The following is a 16,960-nucleotide window of genomic DNA, read 5'->3' on the forward strand; positions in this document are numbered from 1 at the left end:
TATTTATTTATTTATTTATTTATTTATTTATTTATTTATTTATTTATTTATTTATTTATTTATTTATTTATTTATTTATTTATTTATTTATTTATTTATTTATTTATTTATTTATTTATTTATTTATTTATTTATTTATTTATTTATTTATTTATTTATTTATTTATTTATTTATTTATTTATTTATTTATTTATTTATTTATTTATTTATATATATATATATATATATATATATATATATATACTGTATATATAATCTCTATCTTTGAATGTGTATTTATCCTTTTGTTGTATTGTTGAGTCACTGTGTGACTTCAGTTTCGAAAGGAGCTGATGGTTTACCTGCTTTGTTTTATCCTTATTCAATAAAGGAACCTAATGTTACACTTTGTGTTTTTATATTTATATGGAATGTGTATTTTATACGACCGAGTATTAGGGCCACACTGAGGAAGAAGGAAAAAGTCATACATTTATGAGGCTGGTTCTTTCTGCGGAAAAGATGCATATTCTTTTTACAGTCCTGATACTTATGACAATGTGACGCTGATGGGCCAAAAGATTAAGTATGTCCTTGTTTGTGAAACCATACTGAAGAACAATTCCACGAAATGCCCCACAGCTGTCATTTTAACAACCGTCTTCCTCTAAAACAACGGGTTACAATATTATGACTTAATTTTTCGAAGTCTGTGACTTTTCTTTTTTTTCCTCTGTGGCCCTAATATTCTATCATTTTTATATATAGCCTTATAGTCTATGGGAAACAGTAAATTATCTAATGATAGCAACATCATCTAAAAATCATAATTTATCCAAAATTATTGAAATTATGATCACAAACGTTTAAATAATGACAGTGGGTCTAGTTATATGTGATAATGTGTAGTGGGCAGTGGAATAACTATTGGTTTCCGTTTGTGGTGACTGCTGACTGACATAAGGGATGAGATTAAATAGATCCTGGAATTTAGCCTGGTCTGGAGCAGGCTAGCTCCACAGAATAAATCTCCATGGTAATTTATACCATAACTTCCAACTGCCACCCTATCCAGCTTTAGTGCAACCGGATCACGGATAAATTGAGCCAGGATCACCAAGATATCCCGGCTTAATCCCTTATCCTAGTTTTGTGCAATAGGCCTCAGGTCTGAAAAGTTGTGTAGTAAAATCTTACAAGCTTGTGGAGAAGACATGGAAATGTATATAGAAAATATAAATAAGAAAAGATGTCCCAGAAACACATTTCTTGATTTGAGGTTCAGCCAGTTCAATAAAGGAATAAAGGAAATATAGTTGTTCACTTTTCAGCTCACTTTTTTGGATCTTGATATGTCTCGAAGTGAACTAAATGTCACAACAACATGGTTCATATCAAATATTTCCATTTATTTCAACTGCCACAGACCAGGAGAAAACACACACATGGAAAACTATGACTTATGGCTTTAACAAACATTAATGAAACCCTTTAAAAACAACATTTTGCTCAGTGTTTAAAGTCCTTGAAAGTTGTATTGCTTTTCTCCAGCCTGTAGAGACTGTCTTTGATCCCAGGCTTGTTCCTGTCGAGTGCTCTGAGAGGTGCTGTTACAGACTCATTCTGTTTGTGAAGTCAGGGCCTTGGTGGAAAAAAGGCACTAGAAAATAAAAGAGCAACCCGGTTATATGGATCCAACAAAAGCCATTTATTCAACAAAAAAACAAAAACAAAAAAAATATATATGAAAGGCGCGTGTCTCACCAGGTCGGTTGCGTGACATTTCTATTTCATGACAGGTCTAACTTCTTTTGTGTTTCTGCGAGTTTGTCCTGTAACCGCTTTTTCCGCCAGTCCAGGAACCTTCTTCGCATTCTGTTTGCCTGCCAGCCTGCGACAAAACCCGCAGCAAATGAAACGACTATAGCGACCTGTAACGTCCTCTCCGACACATCGGCCATGTTCACCTCCGTTCAGCCTGTCAGTTTGAGTTTGGAACGCTGCTGCTGCTGGAGGAAACACGCGTGTGGATGGAATCACGTGACTTGGGCGTATGCGACCGTGACGTCAATTTGTAAGCCAACTACAATCTACCACAACGATGGCCGTGGTGTGTCTTGTTTAGAAATCACATCTGCTCCAAAATTCTCGTTTGAGGTACGACTGTGTGCCATGTATATTGTAGAACAAGACGTGAAAGTTTCTTCAAGTAATCTTAACCGCAGACCTTAAAAACCCTGGGGGTTGAGGGGGTAGCCTAGCATAAAAATGCTCATTCTCTTCCGGGTTTTAGGACTACAATGCAATAAAACGCAACTAAAAGTTGAATATGTTCGGTTAGAAAGGGCATGTTTTATCATTCAATTTTTGTAATGTCTGTGGTCTGAGGACGAGAGATAAGAGACTACAACTGTCTGTGAACTATGCAAAAGTAGACAGTTTTTTGGTAGATATGTTATGGAGGACTAATAAAAGCTTAATGCTGTCAGGCATTGTGTGCTTTTGTAATGTCAAAACACATTCAAACAATATTTGATGTATAATTTAAATGTATTTGATGCAGTTGTTGATGGTCAGATTGATAGATTAGCTTGGACGAGCTAAAAACTGACAAACATTGTTGTCTAACTAGAATCCAAGTAAAGCCAGGTAACCATCAGAAGTGTAACCCATAAGCTACCATATTTATTGTTATGTTTCATAAATTAATTTGATTTCTCATTTGTCAGTGGATTAGTTAGATGTTGACGCATGGCCTGATGACAATTATTACAGACTGCTAAATTTGTTTTTTTCCTCTTCATATTCAAGAGTCATTGAATCACGAAACTCATCTGTCTTGCCCTATTGAACATTTTCTGTATTCTGAAGGGCATTTTTCAGGATCACCTTTCAAGAGCACGGTGCCATGTACATCAACTAACATCATTTAAACCCAATTTCATAACATGCATTTCCTTAACAACGACTATTTCTTCTTTGTTTTCTTTATAATGAGTAAAATTGGCAATAAGACGTTTGTCAAGGAATTTCCTCAATGGCTGAAGTCTGCAGATGAGGGGGATTCACGCCTCTCGGGTTGCTACGCAACAGCCGTCTTCTGTCACGCATGTGCGCGGTGCATAGTGGGAGTATCCGTGCGATGCTGAATCAGTGCAGGAGCGGAGGAGCAGAGGAGGCTGAAAATGGTGCAGCATCAACAAGGGGAAAAGGCGCAGCGGTCGCGCCAACGGAATTATGCGGCTCTCCTTAAACTCTCACTTTGAGATTTTACTCCGACGACAGAAGAACAGGTTAGTAGGTTGATTTTTGTTTGCCAAGTGATTTTTTTAAAACAAAGCGCTGCTCAGTAGCAATCAGCTTGTCCCGTGTATGTTGGCACCTTGTCAATAGTGATGCTGCGCTGGCCCAGGTGCCCAACCGGGCACGCAAAAACAAAATCTGTCACGGTCTTGTCAAACTATTCAGGCACTCGGGCCCGAGTCAAAAATTGCCACTTAGCCACATTTTTATATATTATTTATGCTTAAGAAAAATAATGAATAATTTACATTACATGCCACATAATGCAGCTGTACGTCAACAGCTCACGTGGCCTGTCAGCGGGAGTTGTAGTTTTTCAGAGGTGACAATGACCAATGCCGTTCATGTCTATTGTCAATGATGAACAACATATCCCAAAGTGCTTTTCGCTTCAGGCTCGAGCAGGGGAATGTTCTGCTGATTGTCAGGCATTGCTCCAATGGACGGTGATCAAACGATGATTTGGGGGCGGGGCTTAGTATTCAGGGCTGCTCATTGGACCAGACTGTGTTTGGGTGGGGTCCGTTCCGACAGATCCTTTTGGCACTGCGGAGAAAGCTGAAGATGTCAAGAGACTGAGCCCACGCAGTCCTGTGCTCCTGACATTTAGTTAAGTCAGAATAATGAAGTGCTTTCAGCAAATTCTTTATGCAATCAGAATCTCATTATCATTTTGTTGAAGTGTAGGCTACGAGTTTTCCATGCAAACAGGTGAAGAGCCTGCTGCACGACGCGACAGAGCTTCTGTGGAGCCTGCATTTGATCTAATAGTAATGTCATTTTTTAAAAAAAAATCAGGTGTCTGTGACTCTGTGTATAAGATACTCAGCATAAAACACAATTGAAAACATTTCGAACCATTTGACTGAACATTATCAAATGATCTGACAAGCATTATATAATGTAATGTATTTAATGTAAGTTGTTGGCTACTGTAAAAAATGTTATAGTGTATGGGTGGTACTAAGACAATAAGACAATACACGTTTTAATTTTATTGTAAAATACTGAAAAATGTGTACTGTAAAATAAAAAGTGAATTACCTTATAATTTATAAATATATATTACTAGTAAAAAATAGTTTTTTTAGCGAAAAGTAACAAATAAACAAATAAATTGGCATTCTCTGCCACAATTCAGTTGTTTGGTTTTTATTTAGAACGTTTCTTTTCTTATTTTTTAAGCATCATGCTTTTTTGTTTCTTATTTGTTACTTAATGTTTACTACTTGTTTAATACTTACTATAAAAGTAATTTTGTGTAATGACATATATTTAGGAAGTACAGTGTCTGATATGACATCCATAGTGCTTTTAACATCACTTTTTTATGTTTGTCAACGTTCTGGTAAACACATTTGTACATTTCCATAACATTACTATACCTTATTTGTATAAATTGTACATTTATACATATGAATAATTAATGCCATCCTGATTTGCTGTTCTGGATGTTAAGGGTGGAGAATAAGATGAGGTATTCCCTAAAATACCTACATGGCTATGCATTAACTTTCTCAGATGAAGGTGTCAGAAGTGTTAAGGTGAGAGTCTTTTCAGTTTTATTAATTAGATCCATTTATAACCCATTGCATTCCTTAGAGAAGGTTCATTTTAGAAGGTCAGAGTGATTGTTTTAAAACAGTAAACAGAAAGAAATACCTGAAATATAGGATGCTAAGGATTTAAGCATACACAGAGCATGCAAATATTTCTTAAATGTTTCTTTTATAAGGTTAATAAGTGCCTGTAACATTATGAGAGTGTGTGTAAGGGTGTAGTCCAGTTCTGACAGGCAGGGCCTCTGTGTCTGACCGGCTCTAGTGGATACCTGATACTCTGCAGACATTACAGAAATCTTGAAGAGGCGGTAGAGGATTTATTTCCTGTTCAGAGTCTTTACAATTTTTTAAGACAATCAATGATGTGTGATTGTTTTCAGAATTCTCTGTTTCTGCTAACAACTGGTTTAACAATGGTTTAAGGCTGTTGGAATGAATGAAATGTATGTCATTTTGGCCACATTTTTGCAGTGGATGCCTTTGTATGACCTTAAAAAGGGATCATTGATTATGTAAAAAAGCCCATGCTTAGATAACGGCCTCGAGAGAAACATATGTCTGTTCCTTCTGGTTTCTGTATTGTATTCTTCATTCTGATAGACACAGTGCTATTGTTGTTGTCACTTGTCTTGTGTTGGGTTTGCAGATACTTCTTTTGCATGTAGAGCTTAAAGATGATAATTTTCCTTAAAGGGTTAGTTCACCCAAAAATTTAAATTCTGTCATTAATTACTTACCCTTATGTCGTTCGACACCAGTAAGACCTCTGTTCATCTTTGGAACACAAATGAAGATATTTTAGTTGAAATCCGATGGCTCAGAAAGGCCTCCATTGGCACAATGCACTTTACACTCTCAAGACCCATAAAAGGTACTAAAGACCTAAAAAAAACAACTAAATAGCGACTTATATAGTGATGACTGATTTCAAAACACAGCATCATGAAGCTTCGAAGCGTTATGAATCAGTGAGTCGATTCAGCGGTTTGGATCGCCAAAGTCACGTGATTTCAGCAGTTTGGCGGTTTGACACGTGATCCGAATCATGATTCGACTCGCTGATTCATAACGCTTCGAAGCTTCATGATGCAGTGTTTTGAAATCAGTCATCACTATATAAGTCGTTATTTAGGTTTTTTTTGCGCACAAAAACTATTCTCGTCGCTTCATAAAGTTATTGTTGAACCACTGTAGTGAGATGGACTTTGTAACAACGTCTTTAGTACCTTGAGAGTGTACAGTGCATTGTGCCAATGGAGGCCTTTCTGAGCCATCGGATTTCAACTAAAATATCTTCATTTGTGTTCTGAAGATGAACGAAGGTCTTACGGGTGTCGAACGACATGAGGGTAAGTCATTAATGACATAATTTTCATTTTTGGGTGAACTAACCCTTTAAGCTATTTTTAAGTTTTTTTTTCTTTTCTGAATGTAAAATGAATGAGGAATATGTACGATTTTGCATGATTTCATGGTCATTATCAAATGTAAGCAAAATGAGAATATACCACATACTAAAGAACTAAAATCTGTAATTTTTTCAGTTCAAATTTTCACTCAAATTATAATTCATAATAAAAAATAATTGTATTTGGTCTCCCCTGTGCAATATTGTGGCATGCTAGTTTAGCAGTTGTGTGCACTCTGTGTTTCAGGTAAATGGCAGGGTTTGGTAAAGTGCTGGCCAGCCGATGCAGTGTGTAGGGCCCGGTGTCAACGGCGACGAAAACATGAACGGGGCGGGGGAGCAGGTCGACATCCTGCCCCCCAACTGCCTGGTGAAAGAGCGCTGGAAAGTGGTAAGTGTGTGTTTGTCTATATTTAGGTGGGAGTGTGTTCGTGGAATAAAGTTGCCCAAAGTGTCTGTTGCCTTTGTGGCCTAATCGCACAGGACAAAATGGTCCACATATGACAGCAGATGCTTTCTTCAAATCAACTCAGTCTGGCTTCTCTCCAACATTCTCCCAAACCATTTGGTTGTGGGCCAGTTAATTGCACTTCTCTTCAAGCAGATGTCCTCAGAAATGATTTGTGGCTGTTTTACTGTAATAATATCTTTGATGGGGATTGTGGCGGTCTGTAAAACAGAGTCTGACTTATTCGTTACTGGCTTTAAGCTATCCTGTCATAACTCATGAGATAAAGCATGTTTAAGCCAAGATTAATCAATATGTTTAGTGCCTGCTACTAGAATTGAATTGCTCAGAATTGAATTAAATCTTTCTTGATTTTAGTAATATGTTCAGTGATCGGAGCAGCTCATACAACTAAGACAATCACATTTTGTCATACAATTTATTGCATGTAAAACAAATCCAGCCAGTTATAATCCACAAAATCTTTTCTGTGAATTAAGCTGTTGAATTTGCCTGTTTAGCTAAGGGACTTTCTTGGAGCATGATGTTTATTTACGATGTACACTCTTGAAAATAAAGGTTCTTTATTGGCATCCATGAGTCCATGAAGGAGCTTTAACATTCATGGAAAGTTTTCATTGCACAAAATGTTCTTTATAGTGGAAAAATTAACATGTTCTTGACACAAGGTTCTTTGGGGAACCCAAAATGGTTCTCCTATGGCATTACTGTGAAAACCTTTCTTTTTAAGAGCGTATATTGTGCGAGACCAGCATGTGGAGTAGATGGCACGCAGGTTAAATCAATGCTCTGTCATGACTGACCTTGCTATTGTTTGTGTATTCAGCTGAAGAAGATTGGGGGTGGAGGGTTCGGGGAGATATATGAGGCCTGCGACCTGTTGACACGGGAGAATGTGGCTCTTAAAGTGGAATCCGCTCAACAGCCAAAACAAGTGCTAAAGATGGAGGTTGCTGTACTAAAGAAACTACAAGGTGAGGAGACTGAGAGGATGTCCTTTATATTCAGGTTAGCTAAGTAGTTAGCTGTTGACCAACAGCGCAGGTCATTGTGTCACCTGCACCATCATACTGTATGTGTGTTGAACCAGCATCCATCTCATCCATCGCCAAGACAATTAGTAATTTCACTCCTCATATTTTTGTTTTAGTGGCTTAATGCATGGAATATTCAGCAAATTTATCATAAAACAAAATTTAGGTATCCTTTAGGTAAACCTCTGATACAATTTTTTTTCACTGAATCAGTGTTTTCTTTAGTAGGCGTTTTCTTTTAATTAATTGTGTATGTTATATCAGCAGTGGTCACACTATCATTCTTACAGTTACATTTAAACTATGTATTTTGTAGTAATGTTGCTCCTTCTCAAGTTACCGGCCATTTAGCGTGACTGTTCTGTGCGCAAAAGCAATTAATACTTTTTATTAATTGAATTGATCAACAGTGCCAGTAAAGACATTTATAATGTTACGAAAGATTTATATTTTAAATAAATGCTGTTCTTTTAAGCTTACTATTTGCAAAGAATCACACACAAAAAAGCACCACAACTGTTTTCAAAAATGTTTTTTTGAGTAGCAAATCAACATATTAAAATGATTTCTGAAGGATCATGTGACACTGAAGACTGGAGTAATGCTGAAACTTCACCTTTACCAACACAGGAATAAATAATTTTTTTAAATATATTAAAATGGAAAATGTTATATTAAATTGTAATAATATTTCACAATATTACTGTTTTTACTGTGGTTGTGATTAAACAAATGCAGCCTTGGTGAGCATTCTTTCAAAAACATTAAATACATGTACTGACTTAAACTTTTGAATGGTAGTGTACAGTACATATTTGTATTTAGATAATAAGGCAGCAAGCAGGATTTGTAAAAATATGTGGCAGTTCATCTGTTAATATGCCCATCATAATGTTTTCAGATGTGCTCATATGAAACACACACAGAGAGACACATTGTGACTTTCATGCCTGTCAAGGCAGTTAGCCTCAGCTGTAGTTCAGGAATACCACTGGGAGTCTGTAAGACTAATGAGCGTGAAGAACTGAAGGAAAGTGGGATTACCACACTTTTTTCTCCCTCCCTCTCTTTTTCGCCGCTCTCTTGCTCTCACATGTCTTTATAACCTTCATGGAGGACACGCTGGAATTCCAAATGTCACTACCTCTGTCTGTACCTGCTTGCTGAATATGTTTCGTATGTGTGTGTGTCCACAGTCCACTCAAAAAGCTATAATATGTGTGACTTCTATGTAATATCTGTGACATTACTGCTTTCATTTCTTGTGCAGGAAAGAATCATGTTTGCAAATTTATTGGGTGTGGAAGAAACGACAAGTTCAATTACGTTGTCATGCAGTTGCAGGTACAGATTTTTTTTCCTTCTGTTTCTTATGTGTGTGTGTGTGTGAAAGAAACTGCAGCTGATTCTCTCTTTCTGTAGGGAAGGAATCTGGCTGATCTCAGGAGAAGTCAGCCTAGAGGGACATTCAGTATGAGCACCACTCTACGGTTGGGGAAACAGATCCTGGAGTCCATTGAAGCCATTCACTCTGTGGGCTTCCTGCACCGAGACATTAAACCTGTACACCTCACTGTTACCATCTCTTCTCTTTCTCAGTCCATTTACCTGGCTTCTGTCAGCTAATGCTGGTCTCTCTCTTATCCTTAGTCTAATTTTGCCATGGGCCGATTGCCGTCTACCTGTAGGAAGTGTTACATGCTGGACTTTGGTTTGGCAAGACAGTACACTAATACAAATGGGGAGGTGCGGCCTGTAAGTATTGCTTTTGCTTTATTTTGTGGTACAGTTATTTTCTTCCTCCTTTATATTCTCTCATATACTATTTCTGTTAGATTTTAAATGTTTTTTTCTCTAAATAAATAGCACAAAAATTACCTAATAAGCAGCATTTTCCACATTTGTTTCTTGCATGTGCTGTTTTTATATTTAGTTGTGATGTTTGGGATGCATTGATATCACATTTCTGGCCAATTGCATTAACATAATGTTTTAAATGCTAGAATTCATTTAGGCATCAGATTATAATGTAAAATATGAAAATATACATTCATTTTGAGATTTGCTATAGATGACATTCAACAGTGTTATTAAATGAGTTTTTTTAAAGACTTTAATTGAGTATTGGGTAGCGGCAAAGGTAATCTAATTGTAAAAGCATGGGAAATGAGCAAGCACAATTACATATCCAATGTGGACTGATACCAATAAATAAAAAAAATCTCTAACATCGGCCAATAACTGATATGGTTCAAAATGGATCATGCATCCCTATTTATTTTTTTTATTTGCCGTTCATTAATAAATGTTATGATTTATATGTTTGAATTCATTTTTATGTTTCACTATTCTCAGTTTTGTTTTGCAGTTCTGTTTTGGCTCTCATGTTGAATCGCATGCTCCCCCGCCAAAGATGTTTGTCCCTGTTACCATAGCGACATTCATATTGTGAGTTTCCAAAATATTGGAAAGATTCCTTCCTTACCTTCTGAAGGCTTTTAGAAATGACACACTCTTCTCTAATGGTTGTGCCCTTAAATTTCAAATGCTGAATCCTGCAACATTTGGACATATCCACACACTGCTGTCGTACCGTCTCATACTGTACCTGCAATTTTACACCTTTACTTCCTTTATGTAAGAAACTTCCTGTACATGTCTTCAATTAATTCCAATTAATCCCAAAAAAGATCAAAAAGTAGCTAAAATATACATAATTCCTGTCGCTCCACCCTTCCTTATATTTCCTTTCCATGTTTGCTTTGTTTTGATTATGTATTTACTTATTCCAACCAAAGTATTAAAGTATAAAATGAAAGTGATATGAATTCCTATTATGAGACTTTTTAAATGTTCTGTTTTAGCCCAGGACAGTGGCTGGGTTCAGAGGAACAGTACGCTACGCTTCCATTAACGCTCATAAAAACAAGGTAAGTGTAGTGTCAGCTTCAGAGAGGATGCCCACAGACTGAACACAATCATAAATATATAGCACATAAATAGCAAGCACTGGCCGTGTATGCCAATTTGAAACATAAGGCTACATTCAGACTGCAGGTACATGTGGCCCAAATCCAATTTCTTTGCTCATATGTGAATCAGATCTGTTTTTGTCGCGATAGTGTGAACAGCACAAACCACATGAAATCTGATCTTTTTTTTTCAATTGTTTTGCAATGCGATCTCAGTCTGAACAGTCATATCGGAGTTCATGCGACTTTTATGTCACTCTAGAGCAACAATCGTCCCAACTGTGCGCTCATGGGTGTCACTTTAAAGATTTTACATACTCAAAGTTATCAAGACAGTGATGTGTCAGAATTTATAGGTACTATAGTGACAGCTCTATATACAAGCAAAACATGAGGGCTCGAATTGTAAGTGTTTATAAAACTCTGCTCTCTTTTTTCGCATCCTCGTCTTAGTTTTTTTATATTGACTGTGCATAAATTCGCTGGCTACCACGGCAGATCACGCTATAAATAAAGACATAATCTCTTACTTTAATGTCCTCAGTGTTTACTTCCGTATGACAGCGTGTTGCAAGTCGTCTTTTTATCTTTCTTTTGTACATGTTGGTCAGTTCAGGGTGATGATCTGTTCGCACTGGAATCTGATATTGGGCACATTTAAAATAACAATGTGAACAGCTATACAAAAAAATTAATCGGATCTGAGCAATAAATCTGAATTGAGCACAAAGGCTTGCAGGGTGAATGTAACTTAATTGGGTGATTCATGGCCAGAATAAGCTACAATGAGAATAATTATTTTGAAAAAGACCACTTTTTTCTGCTTCTTCTTAACAGGAAATGGGTCGTCATGATGATTTGTGGTCATTGTTTTATATGCTGGTAGAGTTTACTGTTGGACAGTTACCATGGCGTAAGATAAAAGATAAGGTAAGACACTTGTGTCACACTCACATTAGCCTGGGACTATGAAGATAATGGAACTGAATTGAGTGAATTAACCCTTGTCTTAAGAGCTTTTGTTTCAAATATTTAAGGTCTTCAGAGTTGTTAATTGTGTATGTAATGTGTGTCTGGTGAACAGGAGCAGGTGGGACAGATTAAAGAGCGCTATGAGCACAGGATGCTGTTGAAACACATGCCCGCTGAGTTTCATGTCTTCTATGACCATGTGCTGGATTTAGATTACTACACCAAACCTGATTATCAGGTGAGCCCTTCACACACACCTCTATTAACTCACTTCCTGTGTGCTTACTTCCTTATTGGAATTGTGTGTGTGTGTGTGTGTGTGTGTGTGTGTGTGTGTGTGTGTGTGTGTGTGTGTGTGTGTGTGTGTGTGTGTGTGTGTGTGTGTGTGTGTGTGTGTGTGTGTGTGTGTGTGTGTGTGTGTGTGTGTGTGTGTGTGTGTGTGTGTGTGTGTGTGTGTGTGTGTGTGTGTGTGTGTGTGTGTGTGTGTGTGTGTGTGTGTGTGTGTGTGTGTGTGTGTTTGTGTGTGTGTGTGTGTGTGTGTGTGTGTGTGTGTGTATGGCTACAGTTAGTCAGACCAACTGCTGGATGTTTGTACACAGCTCATTGAGCAAATTGATTCAATTGTGGAAATATTTTTTGTGGTCGTTAGAGAAAAAAAAGAATATATATATATATTTTTTCCAGCAATGCATTAAATTGATAAAAAGTGACCATAAAGACAATTCTACCAGAAAGACTCAGAGGGCAGGTGAACGTTTACATGATATTTATTCAATAAAGTATTAACAGATGGTAGTGTGCTACAATGATTGCTGAAGATGAAGGCAGGGGCGGATGGATGGACGGGGAGTCGGGGACCAACCTGGTGGTGGTGGGAAGGATGGAGGGGAATGTCAGTGTTATCAAGTGGGAACGTAAAACAGAGATTTCAGTGCTTATATACTCCTAGTGTTAAGCAGTGATTGGCCAGACCTATTGGTATGAATGAATGATGTGGCATTAGAGTCTTTCTGGTAGAACTTATGCTAAAAGCTTTTATTTATAATGTTAGAAAAAGATTTTTACTTCAAATAAATGCTGTTCTTTAAAACTGTCTATTCATCAAAGAATCTTGAAAAAAAAACACTTGGGGTTACTTCACTGTAACCCTGTTCCCTGATAAAGCGGAACGAGATGCTGCATAAGCTTATGCAAATGGGGATGTCTTTGACATAACCAGCTATGAAAATGGTGTGAAAACACGTCAATGAAATTGACCCGGAGGTATCTATAGCCTCGGCTGGTGACGTCACCGGGCGCACCTGCTGCACGAGGTTATAAATAGATGAGCTTCCGCTGGAGCAAACCAGATCTTTTGTTTGAAGACCAGTCCTGAAGCATCATCAGCACGGCCAAGCAATGCAGCATCTCGTTCCGCTTTATCAGGGAACAGGGTTACAGTGAAGTAACCCCAAGTGTTCCCTTTCAAAAGCTACACTCAATGCTGCATAAGCTTATGCAAATGGGAACGAGAATACCCACGCCGCCGTGCCTGATGGTGCCTGGACCCCTTACGGTTGTGTAGGTGTGCACAAGAACGCAAAAAGCCTCAGGCATTAGCCTGCGATGTCGACTCAAGGACATGAGAGCCCGGAGTGGCATGAGCATCCAAGCTATAAAACCTTATGAATGTGTGCGGAGAGGACCAACCTGCCGCATCACAAACACTTTGTAAAGGGGCACCCCTTGCTAACGCAGTAGAAGAGGCGACTCCCCTGGTGGAGTGAGCCCTTAACCCTATAGGCGAAGCTTGACCACGCGCCTCATAGGCAAGAGCAATAGCATCCCTGACCCAATGTGACATTGTCTGTTTGGTGGCGGCAAAACCTCTGTTACGGCCCCCATGACAAACAAACAACTGCTCCGATTTACGCCACTGGCTAGTGCGGTGGACGTAAGCCTGAAGAGCACGGACCGGACACAGTCTATGAAGTCTCTCCTGATCCGGCGTTATGAACGGCGGAGGGCAGAAGGTTTCAAGAGTGACAGGATGTACAGTCGAAAAAGGGACCTTAGGCAGGTAGTCAGGGTGGGGATGCAGAATCACTTTCACCAAGCCTGGGGCAAAGTCTAAGCAGGATGGCGATATTGACAGAGCCTGCATGTCCCCAATTCTTTTCAAGGAAGTTATAGCCATAAGAAAAACCATCTTTAGAGTCAGAAGTTTGTCAGACGCTGATTCTAACGGTTCAAAGGGGGTCTCAACCAGACCCTCAAGGACTAAAGCTAAGTCCCATGAAGGGATCTTGGTTCTAACAGGTGGCCTCAACCGCCTAGCCCCACGAATGAAGCGAGCGAGAAGAGGATGTTTCCCGAGCGACACCCCATCCACCAAGGCGTGGCAAGCCGAAAGAGCGGCCACATAAACCCTGAGAGTGGAGGGGCAGGTGCCTGATGACAACTTTTCTTGCAGAAAATCCAGAACTGAAGCAACTTGGCAGTTGACTGAATCCACATTATGTGTCGTACACCACCTTTCAAAGACACCCCATTTATTAGCATAAACTTTCCGAGTGGAGGAAGCCCTAGCACTTAGAATGGTCTCAATAACTGCAGGCGAAAGCCCCGTGTCCCTCAGTTGGTGCCCTTCAGGGGCCAAACATGAAGGTTCCACAGGTCGGGCCTGGGATGGAATATCGTGCCCTCTGCCTGAGACAGAAGGTCCCTCCTCGCCGGAATCGCCCACGGCGAGCCGTTGAGGAGAGACACTATCTCCGAGAACCACACTCTGTTCGGCCAACGCGGCGCTATCAATAAGAGGCAAGACCCTTGCTGGCGAACCCTGGCTAGAACTTCTGGAAGCAGAGCGACTGGAGGGAAGGCATACAGGCGCATTCTGGGCCATGTATGAGCCATCGCATCCAGACCCAGCGGGGCTGGGTGACCGAGAGAGAAGTAAAGGGGACATTGCGCTGTCTGACAAGAGGCGAAGAGGTCCACTTCCGCTCTGTAAAACCTGGTCCAAATCTGTTTGACTACTTCTGGGTGGAGTTTCCATTCCCCCGCATGTAATCTCTGTCTGGACAGTAAATCTGCTCCCACATTCAGCTGCCCCGGAATGTACACTGCTCTGAGTGACAAGAGCTTGTCCTGGGTCCAGAGAAAAATCTGTCTCGCTATCTTGTTTAGATCGCGTGAGCGCAGACCTCCCTGGTGATTTATGTATGAGACTGCCGCTGTGTTGTCCACCCGCACTAGGACATGACAGCCCCTCAAATGGGGAAGAAAGTACTTCAGGGCCAGAAATACAGCCATCAGCTCGAGGCAGTTGATGTGCCAGGCGCGCTGATGACCCTCCCATTCCCCTTGAGCTGGACGACCACTCAAGACCGCACCCCAGCCCGTCAGGGAAGCGTCCGTCGTTAGCAGTTCGCGACGACAGGGAACGCCTAGCGTGGGACCCGAGGTAAGAAACCGGGGTCTGAGCCACATAGTTAGTGTGCGAAGCCCGCGGCGCGTCACCTTTATTAGCCTCTGGGGGTTGGCCCTTGGATGAAACCCCCTGGCCCTGAGCCACAACTGGAACGGTCTCATGTGCAACAGCCCCAAAGGAATCACCGTGGAAGCCGAAGCCATGAAACCTAACAATCTTTGGCACCGTCGAATAGTGAGATTTTGACCTAGCCTGACTTTCCTCAGGGTATGCAGAATGGTTTCGACTCGAGCAGGAGACAGATGTGCCCGCATCGTGTTCGAATCCCAAACTACCCCCAAATAAGTCGTTCTCTGGACAGGAGAAAGAACGCTTTTCTTGGCGTTGAGTCTCAGCCCGAGAGAAACCAGATGAGCTAGCACAATATCTCTGTGCTGAAGCGCCATCTCTCGCGATTGAGCTAGAATCAGCCAATCGTCGATATAATTCAAAATGCGAATGCCCTGGAGTCGCAATGGAGCCAGTGCTGCATCCATGCACTTTGTGTATGTGCGGGGTGATAAGGCTAGGCCGAATGGAAGAACCCGAAATTGGTAAGCTTCGCCCCCGAAAGCGAACCTCAGGAACTTCCTGTGTTGTGGCAGTATTTCTATGTGAAAATATGCGTCCTTCAGATCGATCGTGACGAACCAATCGCGATGTTGAACTTGCGACACGACCATCTTTATGGTTAACATCTTGAACTTGAGTGCTTTGACTAAATGGTTTAAGCCTCGAAGATCCAGGATTGGACGCAACCCCCCCCTCCTTCTTGGGAACCAGGAAATATCTGCTGTAATAGCCTGACTCTCTCTCTGGAAGAGGAACATATTCTATGGCCCCTTTTTTCAAAAGAATCTGCAGCTCTTGTGACAGTACTTGCGCTGACTCCGGTCTCACGGAAGTGGAGACCACGCCGTTGAAACACGGAGGGCGCCGAATAAACTGGATTCTGTATCCATTCTGTACTGTGTTTAACACCCATGCAGAAATACCTGGCAGAAGTTTCCACGCTGCCAGGTTTTCTGATAGTGGTATTAATTTTAATATTTCCTGTTGAGGGGATATTAAATGTCCCGTGTCCTGGATGGAAACAGGATTTAGACACGGGAAATTTAACATTTCGCTGGAAACCGCTGCCCCCCGAATCGCCAGAGGCGGCGGAAGAGGAGAGGTTTCGTGAGGGTAGCGAGACGGAGCGAACAGATGTTTTATGACGCGCCCCGTCTCGCGGGGGGCTACCCCCACTAAACTGGGCGCAAGACCATCAGGAAGATTTTTTCTTTTGTGTTATAATGGTCCTGAGGTCTGCCCTGGGAGGCTGCTTAGGGCGGCGAGACGGTCCCCAGTCCTTACGAGGGGGAGCGCGACTCACTACACTTTGCTTTTTAACCTCCCTTGAAGGACCTGGGGGAGGTTGGGTGGATGGTAGCCCCTCCCCTTGAGTGCGGCGAGGAAGGAACTGTGTAAACGCTTCCTCGTGTTTTTTGGCTTCCCTGAATTTAGTGACGACAGAGTCAACTGCGCCACCAAATAAGCCCGTGGGGGAGATCGGAGAATCTAGCAGGAACACTCTCTCCTTATCCTTTATTCCTGACAAATTCAACCACAGATGCCTCTCCGTGCTCACCAATGCAGACATAGAACGGCCGATAGCGCGGGCCGTTTGCTTGGTAGCACGGAGAGACAAATCTGTAGCCCGGCGAAGCTCAGCAAAAGCTTCGCCGTCGATCGACCCCCCCGCACTCAGATCCTTCAATAGGTCAGCCTGGTAAGCCTGTAACACCGCCATGGTGTGCAGCGCTGCAC

At 40.8% G+C, this 16,960-nt stretch overlaps 2 protein-coding genes across 5 annotated transcripts in view; one reads left to right on the plus strand and one right to left on the minus strand.

Annotated features, from left to right (window-relative positions):
• Window positions 1–1,381: 1,381 nt before the first annotated feature.
• lnc.lemp (lncRNA encoded micropeptide) lies at window positions 1,382–1,989 on the minus strand. Its single transcript, XM_079833800.1, has 2 exons — window positions 1,745–1,989; window positions 1,382–1,640 (listed from the first exon to the last, which is right to left on the minus strand). Exon 1 carries the CDS (start codon window positions 1,939–1,941, stop codon window positions 1,771–1,773), a length of 171 nt encoding a protein of 56 aa, XP_079689926.1. The 5' UTR covers window positions 1,942–1,989; the 3' UTR covers window positions 1,382–1,640; window positions 1,745–1,770.
• Window positions 1,990–2,037: 48 nt separating this feature from the next.
• Window positions 2,038–16,960, plus strand: part of ttbk1b (tau tubulin kinase 1b) — a 36,917-nt gene continuing 21,994 nt past the window's right edge. For 3 of the 4 annotated variants that reach the window (XR_013817809.1, XR_013817810.1, XM_079833798.1), the window contains exons 1-4: window positions 10,131–10,204; window positions 10,621–10,686; window positions 11,566–11,658; window positions 11,813–11,938. Coding sequence is in view for 2 of the 4 variants with exons in the window: in XM_079833798.1 (XP_079689924.1) it covers window positions 11,569–11,658; window positions 11,813–11,938 (216 nt within the window). In the remaining 2 variants the exon portion in view is untranslated. Of the gene's footprint in view, window positions 3,274–4,742; window positions 4,828–6,500; window positions 6,645–7,548; window positions 7,697–9,026; window positions 9,101–9,178; window positions 9,320–9,406; window positions 9,512–10,130; window positions 10,205–10,620; window positions 10,687–11,565; window positions 11,659–11,812; window positions 11,939–16,960 lie in introns of those variants that run through there. The other variant, XM_079833799.1, reaches the window with a different exon arrangement.

The sequence above is a fragment of the Gobio gobio genome (genome assembly GCF_949357685.1).
Source record: "Gobio gobio genome assembly, chromosome: 13".
Classification (NCBI taxonomy): domain Eukaryota; kingdom Metazoa; phylum Chordata; class Actinopteri; order Cypriniformes; family Gobionidae; genus Gobio; species Gobio gobio.

Excerpts from the sequence above, each read along its gene's own strand:
- lnc.lemp (XM_079833800.1), bottom strand. The coding sequence starts at position 1,941 with ATGGCCGATGTGTCGGAGAGGACGTTACAGGTCGCTATAGTCGTTTCA.